The following is a 19933-nucleotide window of genomic DNA, read 5'->3' on the forward strand; positions in this document are numbered from 1 at the left end:
AGTATGCAACAATGGTGAGAAGCAGGTAGTGGGTTACTTAGCAACAGAAAAATTTGTGTGGGCCTCTAATCTGGGGAGCAATTTTATGGTTCACAAAATCCAGACACCTGGGGCCGGCTGCCTAGAAAACATTTCTCTTGGCTTGGGGCATATGTACAACCCAACGGGCCCTCCCAGGCTTTATTTCTATTTTCTTATGCAGGTATTTTGAATCAAAGGGAGCAGACAGTCTTTAAAAATTACACTAAAATAACTTCTTGGTCCAGTGTTCTTGAGAGGTATGGTGAATTCCACACAAGAAAGGCAAACTGAAAAGCCACAGGGGCAAGAAGCATGGAGAAATAAGAGGGGCTTTACTGAGGGGGACAGAGTGTGTTCAAGGACCACGTGCAAGAGGCTTGGAGCCTGACCAGCCCTGGTTCTCAGTGGGTGACACTGGGCCAGGCTCTTCTCTTAGGGCCCCATTCCCTCACTGTAAAACATCTATATGGGTACCAACAGACATGCAGTCAGACCAGTACAGAACACCAAGACTCCAGATGATGGGACACACTGCCGCAAGCCAGGTGGCATTGTGAGGTCCAGAAGGCCACAAGCACACAGACACGACATGCACAGGTGGCTAGGTGGCTAGGCTACCACTGACAGCTTGGATGGGGTAGGGCAGCCTTCTCAGCTGGTCAAAAAGCTAACACTGCCTGGCACTGCATTGACAGAGTGAAATGGGCCGATGAGGGCAAGGTCTTGCGGCACCCCCTCCTGGGCTCAGGCCAGCTCTGAGCTCTGCTGTAGAATTGAAGTCTAACAGGCAAGAGTTTGCCTAGGCCAGACTGGGGGGATAGGAGCTAGTCTCTTAGCTCAGTTAAGTGGCCATGCAAGCCTTGGGGAAGATGTGAGGGCTACTTTCTAAAGTTTGACCTGTTTCAAATTTGGCATATAAATATTTATTGTAGGGAACAAGAAATTACTACCTGTGCTGCACCCCTGGCTTATCCCAGGCACTGTGCTCGAGGCCTGGGATCCCCATTTGAGAGGGGAGACTCAGGTCATAGTGCTAGTGCCTGTTCCCCTTCTTCCTCTAGGCTCCCTTTGTGTCCTAGCCTGGCCAGGGCTAAGGTGACATTGCCCAATGTGAACCTAAGACATCCTTCCCTGGTCACGCTGGAGTAGGTGTTCAGGATGCCAGCCTAGCCTCCCTGCTCTCAACTAGAGAAGCCCCTCAGGCCTCTGGGGAGTTCCTTCAACAGGGACTTCCTTGGTGCCACCTCAACGATCCCTGCAAAATCCCAGTGTCTGAGGTGAAGTTGGGGACTCTGCAGCTCTAGGAATTTCCTCAAGGCATTCTGACATGCCTGGTCTCAGTGCCCTTGTCTGGGTGCACAGATGGCCCATGGTGGCAGGAGGGAGTAGAATGTGAGAAGGCTTCATGAGGCTTGGGGGGTTTTGAGCAGGCTTTTGCAGAATGAAGAGGAGGCTCGGAAGAGACTCATCAGCAAGCAGAGCAACACAGCGGCATGGCACATATCTGGGGAGGCAACTGGAGTCACAGGGGGGCGATGGGAAGGAGCAGTAGCACACCAAGAGGCAAAGGCTTGAAGGCCATGGCCAGGTCATGTTCAGGAAAATGGAGAGAAGCCAGGAACAGAGGGGAGTGTTAGAAGGGCTGAGCTGAGTAAGGCAGGTAGAGCAGGTGGGAGGCTTGGAGTTTGTGACCTGAGCTAAGACGGGACCCAGCAAGGAGGACAGAGATGTCTCCAGGCTGGGCCCCATCATCAGACCAGTGGAGGTTGTATAGTAGCCACACACACTGGGAAGAAACATAGGACCAGGTGCACCAAAGACAGATTGGGGATGAGCCCTTGGCCATGAGTGACAGGCCAGAGGTAAACATCAAGGGGGATGGGCATAGCCTTAGGCCCTGACCCAGGGAGTTGCCCAGAGAGATTCCTAAGGGGACCCAGCTGGGTGGCCCCACTTTAGCTGGTGGGACTCCAGAGAAAAATGATTGAACCTATGTTAGGAGCAGTGGGACTGTCACATGATAGAAGGTGGCCAGGGCCGTACATAAGGGTGAGATGGTGAGTGAGAGTGTCAGGGCCATCTGGAGGCTGCAGTGTGATAGGCGCTGGGTGACCTGGTGGGATGGAGGGGTTGGGGCTCAGGCAGAGTCCCCCAAAGGCTCTTCTCCCTACTGGGCCTGAGGGCTTTCAGCAGGACAGAGCAAGAGCTGAACGGGAGGTGGGGTTGGCAGGCAGGTGAGGACAAGGAATGGACAGAGAGGGACAGAAAGGACAGCAAGACACCCTGGGGCAAGCAGGGTCCACATCACTTCCAGAGGGTGACTGTGAAGCAGCAACGATGTAGTGGTGTGTTGGGCAGTGGGACTGTGAGGGGCAAGGGGACAGTGGGCAGAGTATGTAATGTTCTGGCAGGAAGGTGGGCCAGGAAGGGATGGAGGCGGAGGGGAGGGCAGCAGCAGCACATGGGCTCTTGTGAAGGCTTCGTGAGTGCCTACTTCTGGGTGGAGTTGTGGCCATCTGACTTCAGAAGGTCTGGAGCTGATGGCCTTGGCCAACCCCTGATTTATGGAGATTTAGACCTATTCCATGGCAGAATCCATTTCCCAAATGAAGCCTTCGGACAGTAACTGTGATGCTCTGTCACACGGCGGGCTCACCAAAGGCCCTTTGAATGGGTGTTTCTTCCCGAGAATGCTGAATAAGCAGACAGTGCCCCTGAGAGACATCCAGGAGTGACCAGCACACACCTTTAGCTGGCCCACTATGGGGAGCCACCTGGACACTGAGGGTGGGTCAGGGAGAGGTGGTCTTGGTGCCTCAGACAGTGGTGGGCATGCCCAGGATGGCAAAGTGCCTCTGCTTCACAGCGAGGCCAGGGGGCTTCCTTGTTGTTCTTGGGCTTCGCTTGTCTGTTCTCTACCCTCTCAGAAGCCTCAGAGGAGCTAAGAGAAACGGCGGCTTACCTGCGTCTGAATCCGGTTGAGGCCCCGGAACCAGAGGATCTGGCCCCTGCGGAGCTCCCGCTCGGCATGATCTATCTCCTCCTCCCCCTCGGCCAGCTCCTCATCCGTCATCTCGTCTTTCCCAGGCCCATGCCCTGCTTCTTTCAGGCACTTGAGCTGGCTGGTGGGGATGGTGGCAATGACCTGTAGGAGCCACAGTCAAGGGACAACAAGCATATGTGGCTGTGAGGGCAGGCTCCAATGGGGTCAAGAAGAGACCTAAGGTCCCACCTCCCACTGTTGCAAGCTGTGGCCTGGTGTCGAGGTCACTCTTAGGCCTGCAGACTCTCACTTCCTAAACTGCCCCTCCCTAGGGACAGACTCCTTCATCGAGGCCCATCCAGCCAAAGGGCCTGGAAAATTGCTAGAGAACTGGAGAAGCTTCTGTAGAGAGCTGTGCAATAAAGACACATCTGGCCTTTGCCCAGTTCCTGGGAGGGCTCTGGAAGCCCCTGGAACATTCTACCTGAGAGGAGTGCGGTCCCCTGAGGGAGCCTTGGGCTGCCTGTGAGTCTATGCAATCAGTGTGTGAGGGGCTTGGGCCATAGAGGGGCTGGAGACTGAGGCTAGACACCTGGATACTGTATGCCTATGCAACCAGTCCCAATGGAAAACTCTGGACAACAGGGCTCGGGTGAGCATCCTAAACAGGGCTCGGGTGAGCATCCTAGCCAACAATCCTGAGAAAGCCTCTCCTGGGGAAGATGGATCTGGAAAAGGACCAAAATCAGGGGCTAGGCAGAGAGGAAGAGGTGACAAGGAAGGTGACAGCTCAGAAGGCAGAAGGAGGAAGAAAGAGCCAGGCAGGAGCGAAGGGAAGGTTTGGCTTTGCATCTCACTGGCTGGGTAAGGACAATGTATCTTCCAGTTCTCGTATGTCTGAGCTTTGTCTTTTTTGAATGTGGCCAGGAGGGGATTTAAGTATCTTTTCATATAATTTTCTTTCTCCTTTCCTTTTCCTTTTCTCCCTTCCTTCTCTTTCCTTCTCCTTCCTTCCTTCCTTCCTTCCTCCCTTCCCTCCTTCCTTCCTCCTTTGTACTGAGGATTGAACCCTGAGACATTTTATCGCTGAGCTACACCCCCAGCCTCTTTATTTATTTATTTATTTATTTATTTATTTATTTATTTATTTATACTGGGGATGGAACCCAGGGGCATTCTACCTCTAAGTTACATCCCCCAGCCTTATTTTTTATTCTTTATTTTGAAACAGGGTCTCACTGAGTTGCAAAGGGCCTCACTAAGTAGCTGAGGCTGTCCACGAACTGCAATCCTCCTGTCTCAGCCTCCCAAATGCTGGGATTACAAGTGTGTGCTCCCACACCCAACTTTTATTTTTATTTTTGATTTTTAACCAGGGTCTTCCTAAGTTATTGCAGATCTCACTAAGTTGCTGAGGCTGGACTCAAACCTGAGACCCTCCTGTCTCAGCCTCCCAAGTACTTGGATTATAGGCACACACCACCGTGCCTGGCTCAAAGACTTCTATTGAAAAAATTTTCACTTTGAACATATTTTAATTTTGTACTTGAAAAAGGTTAAAAACAAAAAAGACTGGTTGATAGCCCCTGATGGACTGAGCTACAGGCTGGTACCACTGGACCCAGGTAAGGCTTCTAGTGGCCATTGTATCAGGGACAGGGAGCTCTAAGGTCAGGAGGGGGCTGGCATGGATTTGAGGCTGCAGAAAGTAGAGACTCTGCAGGACGACCAAGCCCAAGTGGGACTGGAGGAAAGGTGGCAGACAGAAAGAGGAGAATTATGGAAATGAGATGAAGAGATTGAGTATCCCTAAGGACTAACACCAGGGGCTAACAGAATCTGACATCTGCAGAGCCTCAGTGGTCCGTGTCTGGCATAGGGGACACAGTGGGTCAAGAAACAAAATCCACAGTGATATAGGGTGAATTGTGTTCTCCCAAGTTCCTTTGTTGAACTCCTAACCCCCCAGTGTGGGGCACTTAGAGGAAGGAGATAAAGTTACATGTGCTCATTGGGGTGGGGCTCCAATTTCACTAGATTTGTGCCCTTATGACACAAAAGCTTCATCCATCTCTCTCTCTCTCTCTCTCTCTCTCTCTCTCTCTCTCTCTCTCTCTCTCTCTCCCCGGTTCTGGGGATGGAACCCAGGGGTATTTGACCTCCGAGCTACACTCCCTGCCATATTTTTATTCTTTATTTTGAAACAGGGTCTCACTGAATTGCAGAGGGCCTCACTAAGTAGCTGAGGCTGTCCGTGAACCACGATCATCCAGTCTCAACCTCCCGAATGCTGGGATTACAAGCGTGCGCCATCACGCCCGGCTTCCAGCTCTTTATCTCTTGACCCCACAAGCACACGGTGAGAAGGTGGCTAGCTATGAGCTAAGAAGGGGATCCTCACCAGAAACAGAGCTGTCTGGAAACTTGATTTTGAACTTCCAGCTCTAAGAGCTATGAGAAAATTAACATGTGTAGTTTTTTCTGCCAGTCCATGGTGTTTTGCTATGGCAGCCTGAGATGATTGACACAGAGAGGAGTGGATTCTGGACTCAGCTTCTATGCCAGTGCTCCCACACTCTGCAGACATGCTTTCTTTTCTTTTTTCCTTCCTTCTTTCCTTCCTTCCTTCCTTCCTTCCTTCCTTCCTTCCTTCCTTCTAGGGATGGAACCCAGGGGCATTCTACCTCTGGGCTACACTCTCAGTCCTTTTTATTTTTGCTTTGAAACAGGGTCTCGCTAAGTTGCTGAGGCTGTCTTTGAGCCTATGATCCTCCTGTCTTAGCCTCCCAAGCACTGGGATTCCAAGTGTGTGCCACTGTACCTGACTGGAGAAATGCTTTCTGAGGTCTTTTATGTGCCCACGGCCGTTGCGGCTGGTTGCATGCCTGGGTTCTGAACATTTTCAGCTACCCAGGCTGTTGCTTCCTGATCTAAGCACTGGGTGCTACACATTCCCTCAGATTGTAATTTCAGTTGTAACCTACATGTCTGGATGTATGATTCTTTCACTTGCCATCAATCATCATACTTCTTGACCTTCACTTTGACCCACCAATTATTTAGTAGGGGGTTGTTTAATTTCAAATATGTGGTCATTTTCCAAGCCACTTTGTTTGTTTGTTTGTTTGTTCAATGCTGGGGGTGGAACATTGGACCTCATGCATGCTAGGCAAGTATTCTACCACCTAGCTACACCCCAGTCCCCAAGCCATTCAAGTTTAGAGGGGGATCTTTGGCTGCTATCATGGAAAGCAAGCAATGGGTGGTTTCCTGGGCCCTGTGATATCCCAGCCCTGGTATTTTGCATTCTCTCTGATACTTCTGTTTTTCATGGCCTGGCCCTGGGTTATGGTATGTCACAGGCCAGAGCCCTTCTGTAAAGGGTCACACACCTAAACAGAACACACACTTCCCAGGCATGGGTTCTGAGGCTTTGGAGCAGGGAGCTGGTGCAGCAGGGCTCTGGACTAGCCAGGACTCCTAGCATCTTGCCCATCACTGGTACCATCAGCAGAGCTGACTGGAAGGGTAAGAAAGCTGACCAGGAAGATACTCACCTGTCCCCAGACCAGTTCCCCAACACCAACAAACAGGCACCAGAGCCACTGTTCCGTGGACAGCGGGGAACAGCTGAAGGGCTTCCCACCGAACTGGACGATGACGATCTGCAGAAGGGGACAGGAGAGAATGGGTCTAGCGTGGACCACTGGCCCAGCTCTAGCCTAGCCCTTGTGAGAGCTGGGTAATCTTGGTAGGAGTCAGAGGCTGCTGGCTCCCTAGGCAGACAGGCTGCCCCCTGGGAGAGGACTTGGCTTTCCTTTTGGGAGGCTTCTTCCATTTATTTTCCCCTCAGCAGGTGCCAAAAGAGCTTCACAGACTGTCTGGCCACAGGGTTGAGCATGCATGATGGACCAGTACATTGCCTCCCATGCTACCCCTACCTGCCTGCTGGACACCCAGGCACCCACTGACCCTGGCCTCTGTGTATGGCTCAGCTGTATTGATCAAATTTCCAGCTTCTGAAAATCTGATGCTTTAATACCCACCTTGCATGCACATACCAGAGACCTTGTTCTGGAGTGATCCCATGAGAAACCCCTTGCCTTGGCCTCCTGCCTCCCTCCTGCCCCCCACCTCTGAGAAGTCCTATTCCCAAGGGCAAGTTTTTTTTTTTTTGTGTGTGTGTACTAGGGATGGAATCCGGGGGCATTCTACCTCCCAGCAACATACCCAGCCCTAATTTTTTCTTTATTTTGAAACAGGATATTAGTGAGTTGTAAAGGGCCTCACTAAGTATCTGAGACTAGCTTTAAACCTGCGCAATCCTCCTGTCTCAGCCCCCTGAATGCTGGGATTACAAGCATGTGCCACCATGCCGGGCTTCCAAGGGCAAGTTGTTGAAGTACAAACTAACCAGTCCAGAACCCATACCCCAACCTCCTCTCTAGGCCAGGTGCCAGATAGCCAGAGTGAGCAGAAATGATCTACAGTAGCCAGTCCTAAGTCGGCTGACCCTGCCTCGCCTATACTGTCCTGGGGAAACCAGGATAAAGGTTCTTGCCCTCAGCTCCTTCCTGATGGGCATTTCTTCTTCCGTGTGGCCCTTGTAGCATGGCAAATACCTGCTCTCCTGATCTGTGGCCCTTATTATGCCTCAAGTTTTCTTTGAAGACACTATATTTTAGAACACTGAGCCTCTCCTGGCACTGTGGCAGGCAGAGGTCGGCGTGTCAGCCTTGGGTACAGCAGGCATCTCCAAAAGAATCTTCTGGAGTTACAGCAGTCTCACATCAAGGAATTGCGTGTTAGAAACGGGAATAGCAGAGCTGGAAGGAGCCAGGGAGGGCGATTTCTGGCAACTCTGAGAGGTGTCAGTTCTGATGAAGGCCCACTGAACCACTCTGGAAGGCAGCGCTCTAAGCCAGGTGGCCCGGTGATGTTTGGAAGATGCATCCTGGCTCTGCGGCATGGCCTGGGCACAGGTTATAGGACAATGAAGAGGGGTAGGCCTGGCTCTGTGAAATGAGGTAGGGAGGCCAGTACTAGGGGAGACCTGCAGCCTTGAAGCCCTGTGTCCTCACTCCTACCTGGATTCCGAAGGTGCCTAGGACGATGGTGCAGAAGATGGGGTTGCCGAAGATGCCGTCGAAGACATTGCGCTCACCGTGGATCTTGCGGGCATTGATCTCATTGAAGAGCTGCATCATGACGAAGGTGTTGAAGATGATGGTGTAGTGCTCCGAGGGTGGTGAGTGCAGGGGCGCATTCCTCCCACTGTCAATGTCAAAGAAGAGCTCCCCTGGACGGAGGAGAGAGGCAGAGGCTGAGGAGGTAGGGGCTCCCCATATCGGTGGCCACTGTTCTTCACCACACAATCCCTGGATGCCCGGCAGGGTGTGCTCGATGAGGGGTGATAGGGAGGTGGGGACCAGGCCTGTTCATTTCCCTGTTTTGTCATTCAGTCCAGAGCTGTTGTGACCCACCCTGTGCTGGGGCAGGGACACAGATGGTGTGTACTGGACACGACCTGAGCGCTAGGGGATGGCAACAGTGTCCTGAAGGCCTTGCAACCTACTGTCTGTGGTGTGTGTGCTCTGGGGCCGACCTACCGACGAACAGCAGGGTGAAGATGATGGTGAGCTGGTACACAGCATGACCCAGGATGTTCTTCATCATGGTGCGAGAGATGAGGGGCTTGTCCCGGCCATACGGCTTCCGCAGCAGCAGTGACTCAGTGGGAGGCTCCGTTGCCAGGGCCAGGGAGGCAAATGTATCCATGATCAAGTTCACCCACAACATCTGCACGGCTTTGAGAGGAGAGTCCTGTGGAAAAGGGGAAGTCACCCTTCCATGGGCTGGTCACCTGAGCCCATATGGGGAAGGCCTGGGTTGGAAAGACCCACAGCTCCTGGGAAGAAACTCAGTTTGGGGTTGATGCCATTGAAGTTTCATTCCCATCAACACATAACATCTCCCTTCCCGGGATTCCTTTATTTCCCTTTTCATGCTTGTTGTCAGTGATCTAGAAGGTATAGATCAAATCCTTAGCAGGAGGCCAGAAGCCCCAGCTAGTTACCACAGCCTATAAAACAGCCCAATGACAGGGGGCTGCCTCTGTAGACCACAGTCTCCAAGGCTGCTTGCCTTGTCTCCCACCTGCATGGGGCAGGAAGAAGCCAGAACTCTGGACCTGACCTGCTTGCTCCTTAGCCTCTCAACTGTTCTTTAAAAATGGTCTCCCAGAAGCCTGATGCATGAGGCCATGACTCATATGATTCTGTTCATATGCCATTTCCAGAACTGACACTTCCATAGATTGAGAAGATGAGGGGTGCCAGGATCTAGGGGAGGGGAATGAGGAGTTTCTACTAATGAGTGCGGGGTTAACTTTTGGGGTGATGAGAATGTTCTGGGAGTAGTTGTGATGGTTGTACAACATTGTAAATGTACGAAAAATCACCGAATTGTACATATTAAATGGTATTGTGAGGTTCATGTGAATTAGATCCCAATTTAAAAAACATTTGAAAGGATTAAGTTAGGTTAGCAAATAAACTACCTATTGACAAACAAACTTCACCATCTCTCATGGGGGAAAAATAAATTCAGGACTCTCACCAATGGGCAGAAAGGAACTACTGAGAAAGGAGAAGAGCTTTCACCAAGGAAAAACCTAGCTTTCCCATGTGACCCACCATTCTGTGCCTAGTCTAGACCCAGGAGAATGGAAAACTTCTGTCTAAATAGAAATATTTATGAGAATATTCCTTAGCAGCACTGGTCATGATGGCCAAAAAATAGAAATGACTTAAAGGTCCATCAGCCAATGAATGACAAACATATACAATGGAGTATTTGGTAGCCATAAAAAGGAATGAAGTACTGACCCAAGTTACAACATGGATGAATCCTGAAAACTGAAAACATGAGATGTTAGACACAAAAAAGCCACAAATTATCCTATTCCATTGATATGAAATATCTAAAATAGGCAAATCCATAGAGACAGAAAGCAGACTGGTGGTTGCCAGGGGCAGGGAAAGAGAGATGGGGAATGACTGTTGATGAATTCTGGGTTTCCTTTGGGAAAAATGAACATGTTCTGAAACTAGAGGTAATGGTTGCACAACACTGTAAAGATACTAAAAAGCTCACTGAATTATTTGGAAAATATTTTGGTATGTGATTTTGATTTTGATCAAGAGAATCTGAAGCAAAGAGAAACACTTGCTCTCAACCAGGCCTGTAGGCCCCAGCTCTTCAGCCTGAGCCACTGCACTCAGAATCCAGCTGCCTCCCAAAGGAGGGACAGATAGTCCCCGAAGCCCACCTGAGTGATGCAAGCGCCTGTGAAGGCCACGATCACGGCTACCACATTGACAGTCAGCTGGAACTGTAGAAACTTGGAGATGCTGTCATAGACGTTGCGGCCCCACATGACTGCCTTGACGATGCTGGTGAAGTTGTCATCAGTCAGGATGATATCAGAGGCCTCCTTGGCCACATCAGTCCCTGCGATGCCCTGAGTGGGGAGTGTACAAACACAACCACAACATCTGTGGGGCTGCTTCCTCAGCCTCCCTTGGTCATAACAGGGTGTTTGGGCTGGTTTTCTGCCTTTCTTTCCCAAATGAGGCCTCCCAGCTGGGAACAGCGCCCATTTTTATTCAATATGGTCTTGTATTATGAACAGCAAGTTATTGCATGTCACAAAGCAGGGGCTTTGCTTTTAAATACAGGGTGCTGATGATGTGACCACCCAGATTTCTGTCTGTTTTTTCTTTTTTGTGGTGGTAGTGGGAATTGAACCCAGGGATGCTCTACCACTGAACTTTACCCCCAGCTTTTTAAAATATTGGGATACAAGATGGTGGAGACATACATGCACACATCACCCAGTTAGCCCTTACCTAATTCCTGCCCCATTCCCTCCCCCTCCCTCCTTCTCATGATTGGCTTAGTGATTGACTGTGATATGTTTGTTAAAGTACATCATGCACATTAGAGGATTTCCCTCTTCTCCCCTCCCATCTCCTCAGGTTGCCTTATTTGCTCATCTGTAGAATATCCTTCATCTAGACCAATTTCTCCATAGCTTTCACATATTAAGGAAAGCATCCGATTTTTAAATTTTTTTTGTGACTGACTAATCTCACTTAGCATAATGTCCTCCACTTCCATCCAGTTCCCTGTAAATTATGTAATTGTGTTTTTCTTTATGGCTGAGTAAAATTCCATTGTGTACATATCCCATAGTTTTTTAAACCATTCATCTGTTGATGGACATCTTGGCTGGTTCGATAGTTTTGCAATGGTGAATTGTGCAGTTATGAACATAGATCAACATGCATTAGTTTGGTAATTTGGTTTCCTTTCTTTTGGGTAGATACCCAGAAGTGGTATTGCTGGATCATATGTAAGTTAGTTCCCATTCTTCTGAGGATCCTCCAAACTGTTTTCCAAAGTGGTTGCACGAATTTGCAATTCTACCAACAATGTATTAGAGTTTCCAATTCTCCAAATCCTCACCAGCATTTGTTGTTGTTTGTGTTTTGAATGATTGTCATTCTGGTTGGATTTAGGTGAATAAAAATCAATACAGAAAATCAACAAAACCAAAAGCTGGTTTCTCGAAAAAATTAACAAGATAGATAAACCACTAGTCAACCTAACTAAAAAAATAGAGAATCCACCCAAATTATGAAGATAAGAGTTGAAAAAGGAGATATCACTACTAACAATGTAGAAATCCAGAGGATCATCAGAAACTACTTTGAAAAACTATACTCCAAAAAAAAAGGGAAAATCTGGAGGAAACTGACAACTTTCTAGATAAATACAACCTTCCTAAACTGATTCAAGAAGATATAGAAAATTTAAACCAACCAATAACAATCAGAGATTGAAACAGCAATAAATAGCTTACCATCAAAGAAAAGCCCAGGACCAGATGGTTTCCCAAGTGAATTTTATAAAACCTTTATAGAAGAGCTAATCCCAATACTCCTCAATATATTTCGTGAAATAGAAAAAAAATGGGATTCTCCCAAATACATTCTAGGAAGCCAACATCATATTAATACCAAAACAAAATAAAGACAGTTTAAGGAAGGAAAACTACAGGCCTATATCTTTGATTAACTTGGATGCAAAACTGCTAAACAAAATATTAGCAACATGCATTCAAAACCATATCAAGAAAATCATACACCATGACCAAGTAGGCTTCATACCAGGGATGCAAGGCTAGTTCATCATACGAAAATCAATCCATGTAATTCATCATATAAATGGAACTAAAGACAAAATCACGTGATCATTTAAATAGACACTGAAAAGCATTTGATAAAATCCAATACCCATTTATGCTAAAAGCACTGCAGAGAATCGGAATAGAAGGAACATACCTCAACATCATAAAGGTAATCTACAGTAAGCCCACAGCCAACATCATATTAAATGGGGAAAAACTTTGAGAATTTCTCCTAAAATCAGGAATAAGACAAGGATGTTCATTATCACCACTTCTCTTCAATATAATACTAGAGACTCTAGCCAGAGCAATAAGGCAAGAAAAGGAAATCAAAGGAGTACAATTAGGAAAAGAAGAACTCAAACTTTCACTATTTGCAGATGACATGATACTATACTTAGACAAACTCAACCAAAAGGTTTTATAGAATTGATCAACAAATTCAGCAAAGTGTCTGGATACAATATCAATCTTTAAAAAATTAGAAGCTTTTCTGTACACCAACCATAAATCCACCTAAAAAGAAAACACTTCCACTCAAAACATCCAGAAAACACTTCCCACAAAAAATAAAATACTTAGGAATAAACTTAACCAAGGAGGTAAAAGACCTCTACAAAGAAAATTATAAAACATTAAAAAAAGAAATGCTGGGCATGGTGGCACACGCTTGTAATCCCTGTGCTTGGGAGGCAGAGATAGGAGGATCACGCAGGTTCGAAGCCAGCCACGCGTGCTAGCTTAGGAGACCCTGTTTCTAAATAAAAATGTAAAAATAGGTCTGGGAGTGTAGCCCGGAGGTAGAAGTGCTTCCAGGAACCCCAGTACCACCAAAAAAAAAAAAAAAAAAGAAAGAAAGAAAGAAAGAAAGAAAGAAAGAAAGAAAGAAAGAAATCAAAGACCTTAGAGGAAAGATCTTCCATGTTCATGGCTGGGCAAAATAAATATCATCAAAATGGTCATACTTCCAAAAATGATCTACAGATTCAATGCAATGCCCATTAAATTACCAAGATCATTCCTCATAGACATAGAAAAATCAGTCCTTAAATTCATTTGGAACAACAACAACAACAAATCCAGAATAGCCAAAGTAGTTCTCAGCAACAAAAACCATGCAGGAGGAATCATAATACTTGACTTTAAACTATACTACAAACCATAGTAATAAAAACAGCAGAGTACTGGTACAAAAACAGATGCATAGACCAATGGAGCAGAATAGAAGACTCAGAAACAAATCCACACACTTACAGCCGATTGATTTTTGACAAAGGGGCCAAAAACATACACTGGAAGAAAGATAGCCTGTTCAAAAAATGGTGTTGGTAAAGTTGGTTAACCATATGCAGAAAACTGGAAATTAATCTCACTTTCTCACCCTGCACAAGAGTAAATTCAAGATGGATCAAAGACTTAGAAATTAGACCAGAGACCTTAAGGCTCCTTGAAGAGGACATAGGTCCAACACTGTAACACATAGGCACAGATAAAAACTTTCTCAACAAGACTCCAAAGGCACAACAAACTAAAAGGTGAATCAATACGTGGGATTGCATGAAACTGAAGAGCTTCTGTTCAGCAAAGGAAACTGTCAAGAACCTCAACCGAGAGCCAACAGAATGGGAGAACATTTTTTCCATCTATTCCTCCAATAGAGGACTAATATTTAGACTATACAGAGAACTCAATAAACTCAGCACTAAGAAAACAAATGGCCAATAAATGCATGAAAAAAAGCTCAGCATTATTAGCAATCAGAGAGATACAAATCAAAACCCCCAGCAGTTTTTATTATTTTGAGACAGGGTTTCACTAAGTTGCCCAGGCTACCCTCCAACTTGAAATTCTCTGGTCTCAGCCTCCCAAGCACTGGGACTGCAGGCATGAGCCACTATACGCAGTTCTTTCTGTTCTTAGCTCTCTAAAAAAGCTGGCCCTGGGAGTTCCAGATGGGATACCTTTGGCAGTGCCAGGAGCCCATCCACTGGCCCACACAGTGGATTCTTGCTGCCCTGATACAGAAATGCAGATGCAGCTACAGCCCTGCAAAGCTGCCCAGCCCCCTCGCCCCACCATTCCAGATCTGTCCCTGTGACTGTTGCTCATGGGAAGCTCAGCCTGTTCTGCCCTTTAGGTTGCAGAGGTCAGGAAGGATGGACTGAGTCCCCAGTGGGCTGCAATGAATATGGGCTGAGAGAAGGACACTCCTTTCTGTTAGGGTGGGGATAAGGATCACCAGGCTTAATGGCCAAGCCCAGCTCCCTGTGGAGTCAGGGCCAGCCTTGTGGGCAGCATCTGGCAGAACTAGCTCTTTATGAGCAACAAGAAAGAAGCACAAAGGAAGAAAGCACTGGGACTTTGCTGGTCACATTTGGGCCCAGGAGTTCACTTAGAGTGGCCTGGATGTGGGCAACGGCAGGCAGGAACACTGTCACCTCAGGTCAAATGTCTTTAAACAAATCTCATGTGTGTCCCTTAATGGAAAGAGCCCATACAGACCCAAGTGTTAGGATGTGAGAGGACTGTCTAGCACTCTACAACCAGCCCTAACATTGTTTTATCCTCCTAACATTGGGTTTTGACTTTCTAGTATAAAGGTAATATCTGTGAGACACAAGGTCCCTTCTGCTGTGGTGAGCTGACCTGGCACTGGGTGGCTTACCATGGCAAAACCCACATCTGCCTTCTTGAGGGCTGGCCCATCGTTGGTGCCATCCCCAGTCACGGCCACCACCTGTCTCTGCTCACCAGTGGTGCTGTCGATAATCCCTGGAACACAGAATGGGGCAAGGCAAGGCTAGTGCCATCTGACAGATGTGAGGTACTGCAGCCCTGAGTGGCCCAGTCAAGGAAGCTCCCAGTCAACTGTTGGACCAGTCAACTGTGGGATCAAATCCCCAGGCCTTAATTGGACAGCCCTGTCCTGCTCCTCCCACCCTGGCCCATCCCTCAGTAATACAGGGTGGTGAGATTTGGTAGAAGGAAGGGGCCCAGCATTGTGTGACTTGCATACATCTCTCCCTCTCTTGGGCTTCAGTTCCCCAGTCTGTTCCAATGATCATTTTCTTTTCACTGGTCTCTAGAAGAAACGAATCTGAAGCCGAGGATCTGGGCTTTCTAGACAGACCTCGGAGACCCTTTGGGGAATGGGATTAGGATGCCCAGGAGATGATACAGCATGCAGGGTGCTGGAGGACCCCAGGGGGAGAGGCCAAGTGAGCTCCTTTACCTTTGACCAGAGTGTGCTTGTCGGTGGGAGATGACCGGGCGAGCACCCTCAGCTTGGGCCACACCTTGTCCAGCCGCTCCTGTTCTATCTGGGGGAAGTACATGGATGCTGCAGAGCTCAGATGGGGTGGGGGGAGGGTTGGGGAGGGGGCCAAGGAAGCAGCGGATCGAGGTGGCAGGGAGCTACCTCGCCTTTCTCATTGCGGATCCTCCGGTTGAACTCCTTCCCCTCCAGGCACAGGAAGTCCTCCCCTGGCTGGATGATGCCACACTTGGCCGCGATGGCCCGAGCTGTGTTGATGTTGTCTCCGGTCACCATGCGGACTGTGATGCCAGCACGCTGGCATTTGCGAATAGCTTCAGGGACCTGGAAGAGACCAGAGAAGTAGACAGCGCCAGGAAGGCAAAACATTTTGTGTCCAGGCTGTGTCCTTTCAAACATTCAGATCTGCAGGACCCAAGGTAAACCTGAAGAGACAGTAGGAGATCTATGTGGAGGGTGGACCCAGAGGAGGTGCAGAAAATGGTCTGTGGTGGGCAAGAGCCTCCCTTAATCCCTCAGCCCACCTCCTGCAGTGCTTCCTTTCCCCCAGGGGTGAGCGACCATTCAGACCCAGGCCCTAGCAGCACAAAAAGGGCTAGAAGAAACCACTAGTTTCATGCTATGCAGTAACACCATCAGATTCACCTTTGGAAAGGTTACCTGGATGGCCACAGAAATCACCCAGCTCTGCCAACCTCACTTTCCAGATGCTAAACTGAGTCCTAGAGTTACTAAGCAGGACCAGTCTGGTCACCAAGCAGCCTGGTAGGGTGGCTGTGTTGACACTAAAGAAAAATGAAACCTCCCAACCCTGGCCACCCTGATGGTTTCCCAAGGGCTGAGCTCTGGGTTCCTCTCTCATTCATTCTATTTCGCAGTGCAAAACCCAGGACACTTTTCTAAGAAATCCATCTTTTTTATTAGAGCTATAAGTTTTACCTATCTACTTGCTAGGAGAGGTAAAATATTGCTCAGTTATATAACATGCATCTTATTTCCAAATATTTTTTAGATTCTGGAATAAGGGAGTGAGAAAGAAATCCCTAGTGTGAGTACAAAATAGACCAACTGGGACTGAGAGTGGGAAGCCAGGAGGCCAGCCTGTGGAGGTCATGGCATCATCCCAGTGATGGGAGGATAGAAAGGACCATTCCCAAACAATGACGTATGTAGCTCTTCAGGCCCTGAGAGTGCGGCAGGGAGGGAAGCAGATGCATGGAGGGGAGGGGAGGGTGGAGAGAAAGGAGGAGCCTTTCAGAGCTGAGGAACTGGATAGGGTGGTCAACCCTAAGCCTGCTCATGTGCAGGGGCTTCTGTGAGTACTGATAGGTTAAACACAGAGACCCTGGGGACTGTCACTGAACCCAGAGAGAGTATAAAAATGTGCAGGTGTCCTAGATGTGCCCCAAGGAAGTTTGGGAACAGGCAGAGAGGAAGAAAGGGCCTCCATTTCAGGCTGTGACAGAGAGATCTGATGATCCCTGAAGCAAATGGCCTAAGAAATGACCAGTAAGGACAAGTCCTGGGAAGAGTCCAGCTTCAGGGAGGAAGCTTGTACCCTGTACCCCTTCAAAATGTGTCTCCTTAATCTGAGCCTCAGGTATACTTTCTGCTCTTTGAGGATCTTGGAGTCTGAATAAGGCCATATGCTACAAGGAGACAACACCCCTTCAAGTGAGGGAGTGGGCGAGCTCCTGTCCTGAAGCTTCTGGGAGCTTCCCCTCTGCTGCCTTCAAGTGGCTGTGACAAGCCTGAGAAGCAGTAGATGCAAGTCCTCAGTCTGGGTGCAGCACTCTGACCCCTTCTCTGCACCCAGGCAGTCTTTTGGCTCTCAGCCTTCCAGCCTGATAGCAGGAAGGCCCCCTTTATAGGGCTACCTTCTCCTGCTCAGCCCCATACCAGTGGGTGTCTGAGGTGCCAGGCCCCTCTCAGGTATTAATACTATCTGGGTCTAGGCTTCCTGTGGGCACAGACCCTTGGACTATCCTCTGGCTGCATCCATGCCACAGCAGGTCAACCTGAGGCCCATGCTCCTTCCCACCTGACGTTGGCATGAGGAATCCACTGGGCCCTCTGTGCTCCCCTCCCCAGGGGGTCTTCCTGGTCTTTTCACTTTGTCCTCATCACTGTGCTCTACCACCTGGACTCTCTCTTGGCCACTTTCAAGCCCCCCCCCCCAAATTGTCTCTGTTTTCCTCTCTGCTGTCATGGAGCCTGGTGTGGCCTCTTCCCGCCCTTAACTCCAACCCTGTGGTAGCACCCACCAAACTTGGGTCTTCATTTTATCCTTATTGTGACTTGCTTAGATTTGACATTTGCTGAGATGAAAACTTAGAAAAAGAAGTGTTCCATAACTGGCCCTGGGGGCTACTCCACTTCCAGCCTTCACTGGACCTCCTCTGCTTGGTGCAGTTTTCTTCCCATGCATCCATGTTTCTCCCTGGCCAGGCTTAGTACCAAGGTTCTCCTTAGACTACAGGGCTACTTCAGTCACAAGAACCCCTGGCCACTATGCATTGTCCTCTAAATCAAGTGTCTTTGGTATATGGTCAAATGTATGAAGCTTCTCCTTCTCTGTCACCTCACCCCTACCCCCAGCCAGGTAGCTCTTACAAATAGGTGTTTTCAGGCTCTGACACGAGATAGTACCAATGGAGAGTGTCTGTGAAGGGGAGGGGGCTTCCAGATCCTGCATCTCTCCAGGATATCCTCTCTTTAAATATCCAAAAACCATAGCCACCCCATGGAATCTTTTTAGGTCAAGGTCTCTAGTAATCTCCAACTGTCGAGGTCATGGCTGGACAAACCAACCCTCCTTAATTCTGTGCTCCCTTCAGCTTCCTCTCCCTGTATGGCCTCTGTGGCAGCTGCATACTGCCCTGGTGACATCACCCACATATAGATGCTTTTAGAACTTCTCTCCAGCCAGGACCTTTGCTCTGAGCTCTCCACTCCTATAGCCACCTGCCTGCTTGGCATTTCCACATGGATGTCCTGAGTCTCATTTGGAGCCAACTAAATAAACCCTTGAGTTCTGAGAAGCACCTACACTGTCACCCGTACTAGCATCCCTCAGACTTCCCAACGCAGTCACCCCTGGACTGTTCCTTACCTGCCCTTCACCACCCCCTTCGGTGCATTGATCATGTGGGTATTAGGGATCTCACTGTCACCCTTTCCTCTGGTAGAAGGTAGAGCCTAAACCTTGCCCAGGGGCCAAGCAGGAGGAGGCCTCCAGTGGGCACTGAAAAATGTCTATGTGGGTCAAGGGCAAGAGCTCCCAGGAAGGGATTCAAGTGAGGAGAGGACGATCTGGCCAGACCCCCAGGAGGACCCAAAGTCTGCCATAGACCAAGTAAGTCCCCAGTCTTTCTGGATTCAGGCAGCTGTAACAGTGGCAGGAAGAGGCATGCTGGCTGGGAGAAAGTGGCTTTTTTCCACTCATGGTTGCATTCTAAGCCTATACTGTGGAGGCAGGATGTAGGAAAAGGCAGCCCCTCCACCCACAGGACAAGCTCAAGCCCAGGGCAGCTTTCAGAGAGGGGGTGGTTACCTCAGGCCGCACAGGGTCCTCGATGCCCACGACAGCTATGCAGGTGAGGTCACCCACCACCTCATTCTCGTTGTCCCAGTCGGGTTCCTGGGCTGCAGAGAAGTCTCTGTAGGCAATGCAGATGGTGCGGAGGCCATCACAAGCCATGGGCTCAATGATCTTCTTCACCATATCATCCCGGTCTCGAGGACGAAAGCTTCGGAGTTCACCATTGCTATTTAAGATGTTGGAGCACCTGTGGCAGGGGGACAGGCATGGAGGTGAGTTGGAGACAGGGAAACAGGATTGGTCATGCTGGGTTAGTGTGGGTCCTGAGCTGATGACTGATGTTTTTATAAAGAAAGCGGAGGCCACAGAGACAGGAGAGGGAGTCATGTGACAATAGAGGCAGAAAGTGGAGCAATGCGCAAGCCAAGAAACACCAGGGATTGTAGCTACTGTCTTAATCTGGGAAAGGCAGTCAAGAATCCTCCCCTACAGCTTTCAGAAGAAGCCTAGCCTAACCTGCACTTTGACTTTGGACTTCTTTTCTCCAGAACTATGAGATGATAAATTTCTATTGTTTCAAGCCACCAGATTTGGGGTGATCTGTTACAGCAACCCCTGGACATTCATATGCTCTGGGCAGCTAAGAGATCCAGGTGGAAATGGGAGCTCAAGGCTCATGGCAGCTGTCCTATGGACAGGCAAGGTTGTGGGACCTTAGCAGAGACCAAATGCCACCAACAATCAGATGTTACCATGAAGTGGGGACAAGATAAGGTAGCAAAATTCTCAGTCCAAGCTCTGATGACCCCAGGAGCTTCTCATAAGAGGCATGACTGGGAGGATTCAAGCACAGAGGCAGGT

General features: G+C 48.8%; 1 protein-coding gene across 7 annotated transcripts in view; it reads right to left on the reverse strand.

Annotated features, from left to right (window-relative positions):
* The window catches only part of ATP2B3 (ATPase plasma membrane Ca2+ transporting 3), a gene marked incomplete at both ends in the record, with an annotated part of 51895 nt that overhangs the window by 13013 nt on the left and 18949 nt on the right, over positions 1-19933 (reverse strand). For 5 of the 7 annotated variants that reach the window (XM_080718486.1, XM_080718483.1, XM_080718481.1 and 2 more), the window contains 9 exons: positions 2984-3166; positions 6562-6669; positions 8092-8303; positions 8614-8827; positions 10335-10526; positions 14923-15029; positions 15490-15577; positions 15676-15855; positions 19085-19319. In XM_080718486.1, coding sequence (XP_080574612.1) covers positions 2984-3166; positions 6562-6669; positions 8092-8303; positions 8614-8827; positions 10335-10526; positions 14923-15029; positions 15490-15577; positions 15676-15855; positions 19085-19319 — 1519 coding nt within the window. The remainder of the gene's footprint in view (positions 1-2983; positions 3167-6561; positions 6670-8091; positions 8304-8613; positions 8828-10334; positions 10527-14922; positions 15030-15489; positions 15578-15675; positions 15856-19084; positions 19320-19933) is intronic. The other 2 variants (XM_080718484.1, XM_080718485.1) reach the window with 2 other exon arrangements.

Source organism: Muscardinus avellanarius (assembly GCF_963383645.1).
Source record: "Muscardinus avellanarius genome assembly, chromosome: X".
Classification (NCBI taxonomy): domain Eukaryota; kingdom Metazoa; phylum Chordata; class Mammalia; order Rodentia; family Gliridae; genus Muscardinus; species Muscardinus avellanarius.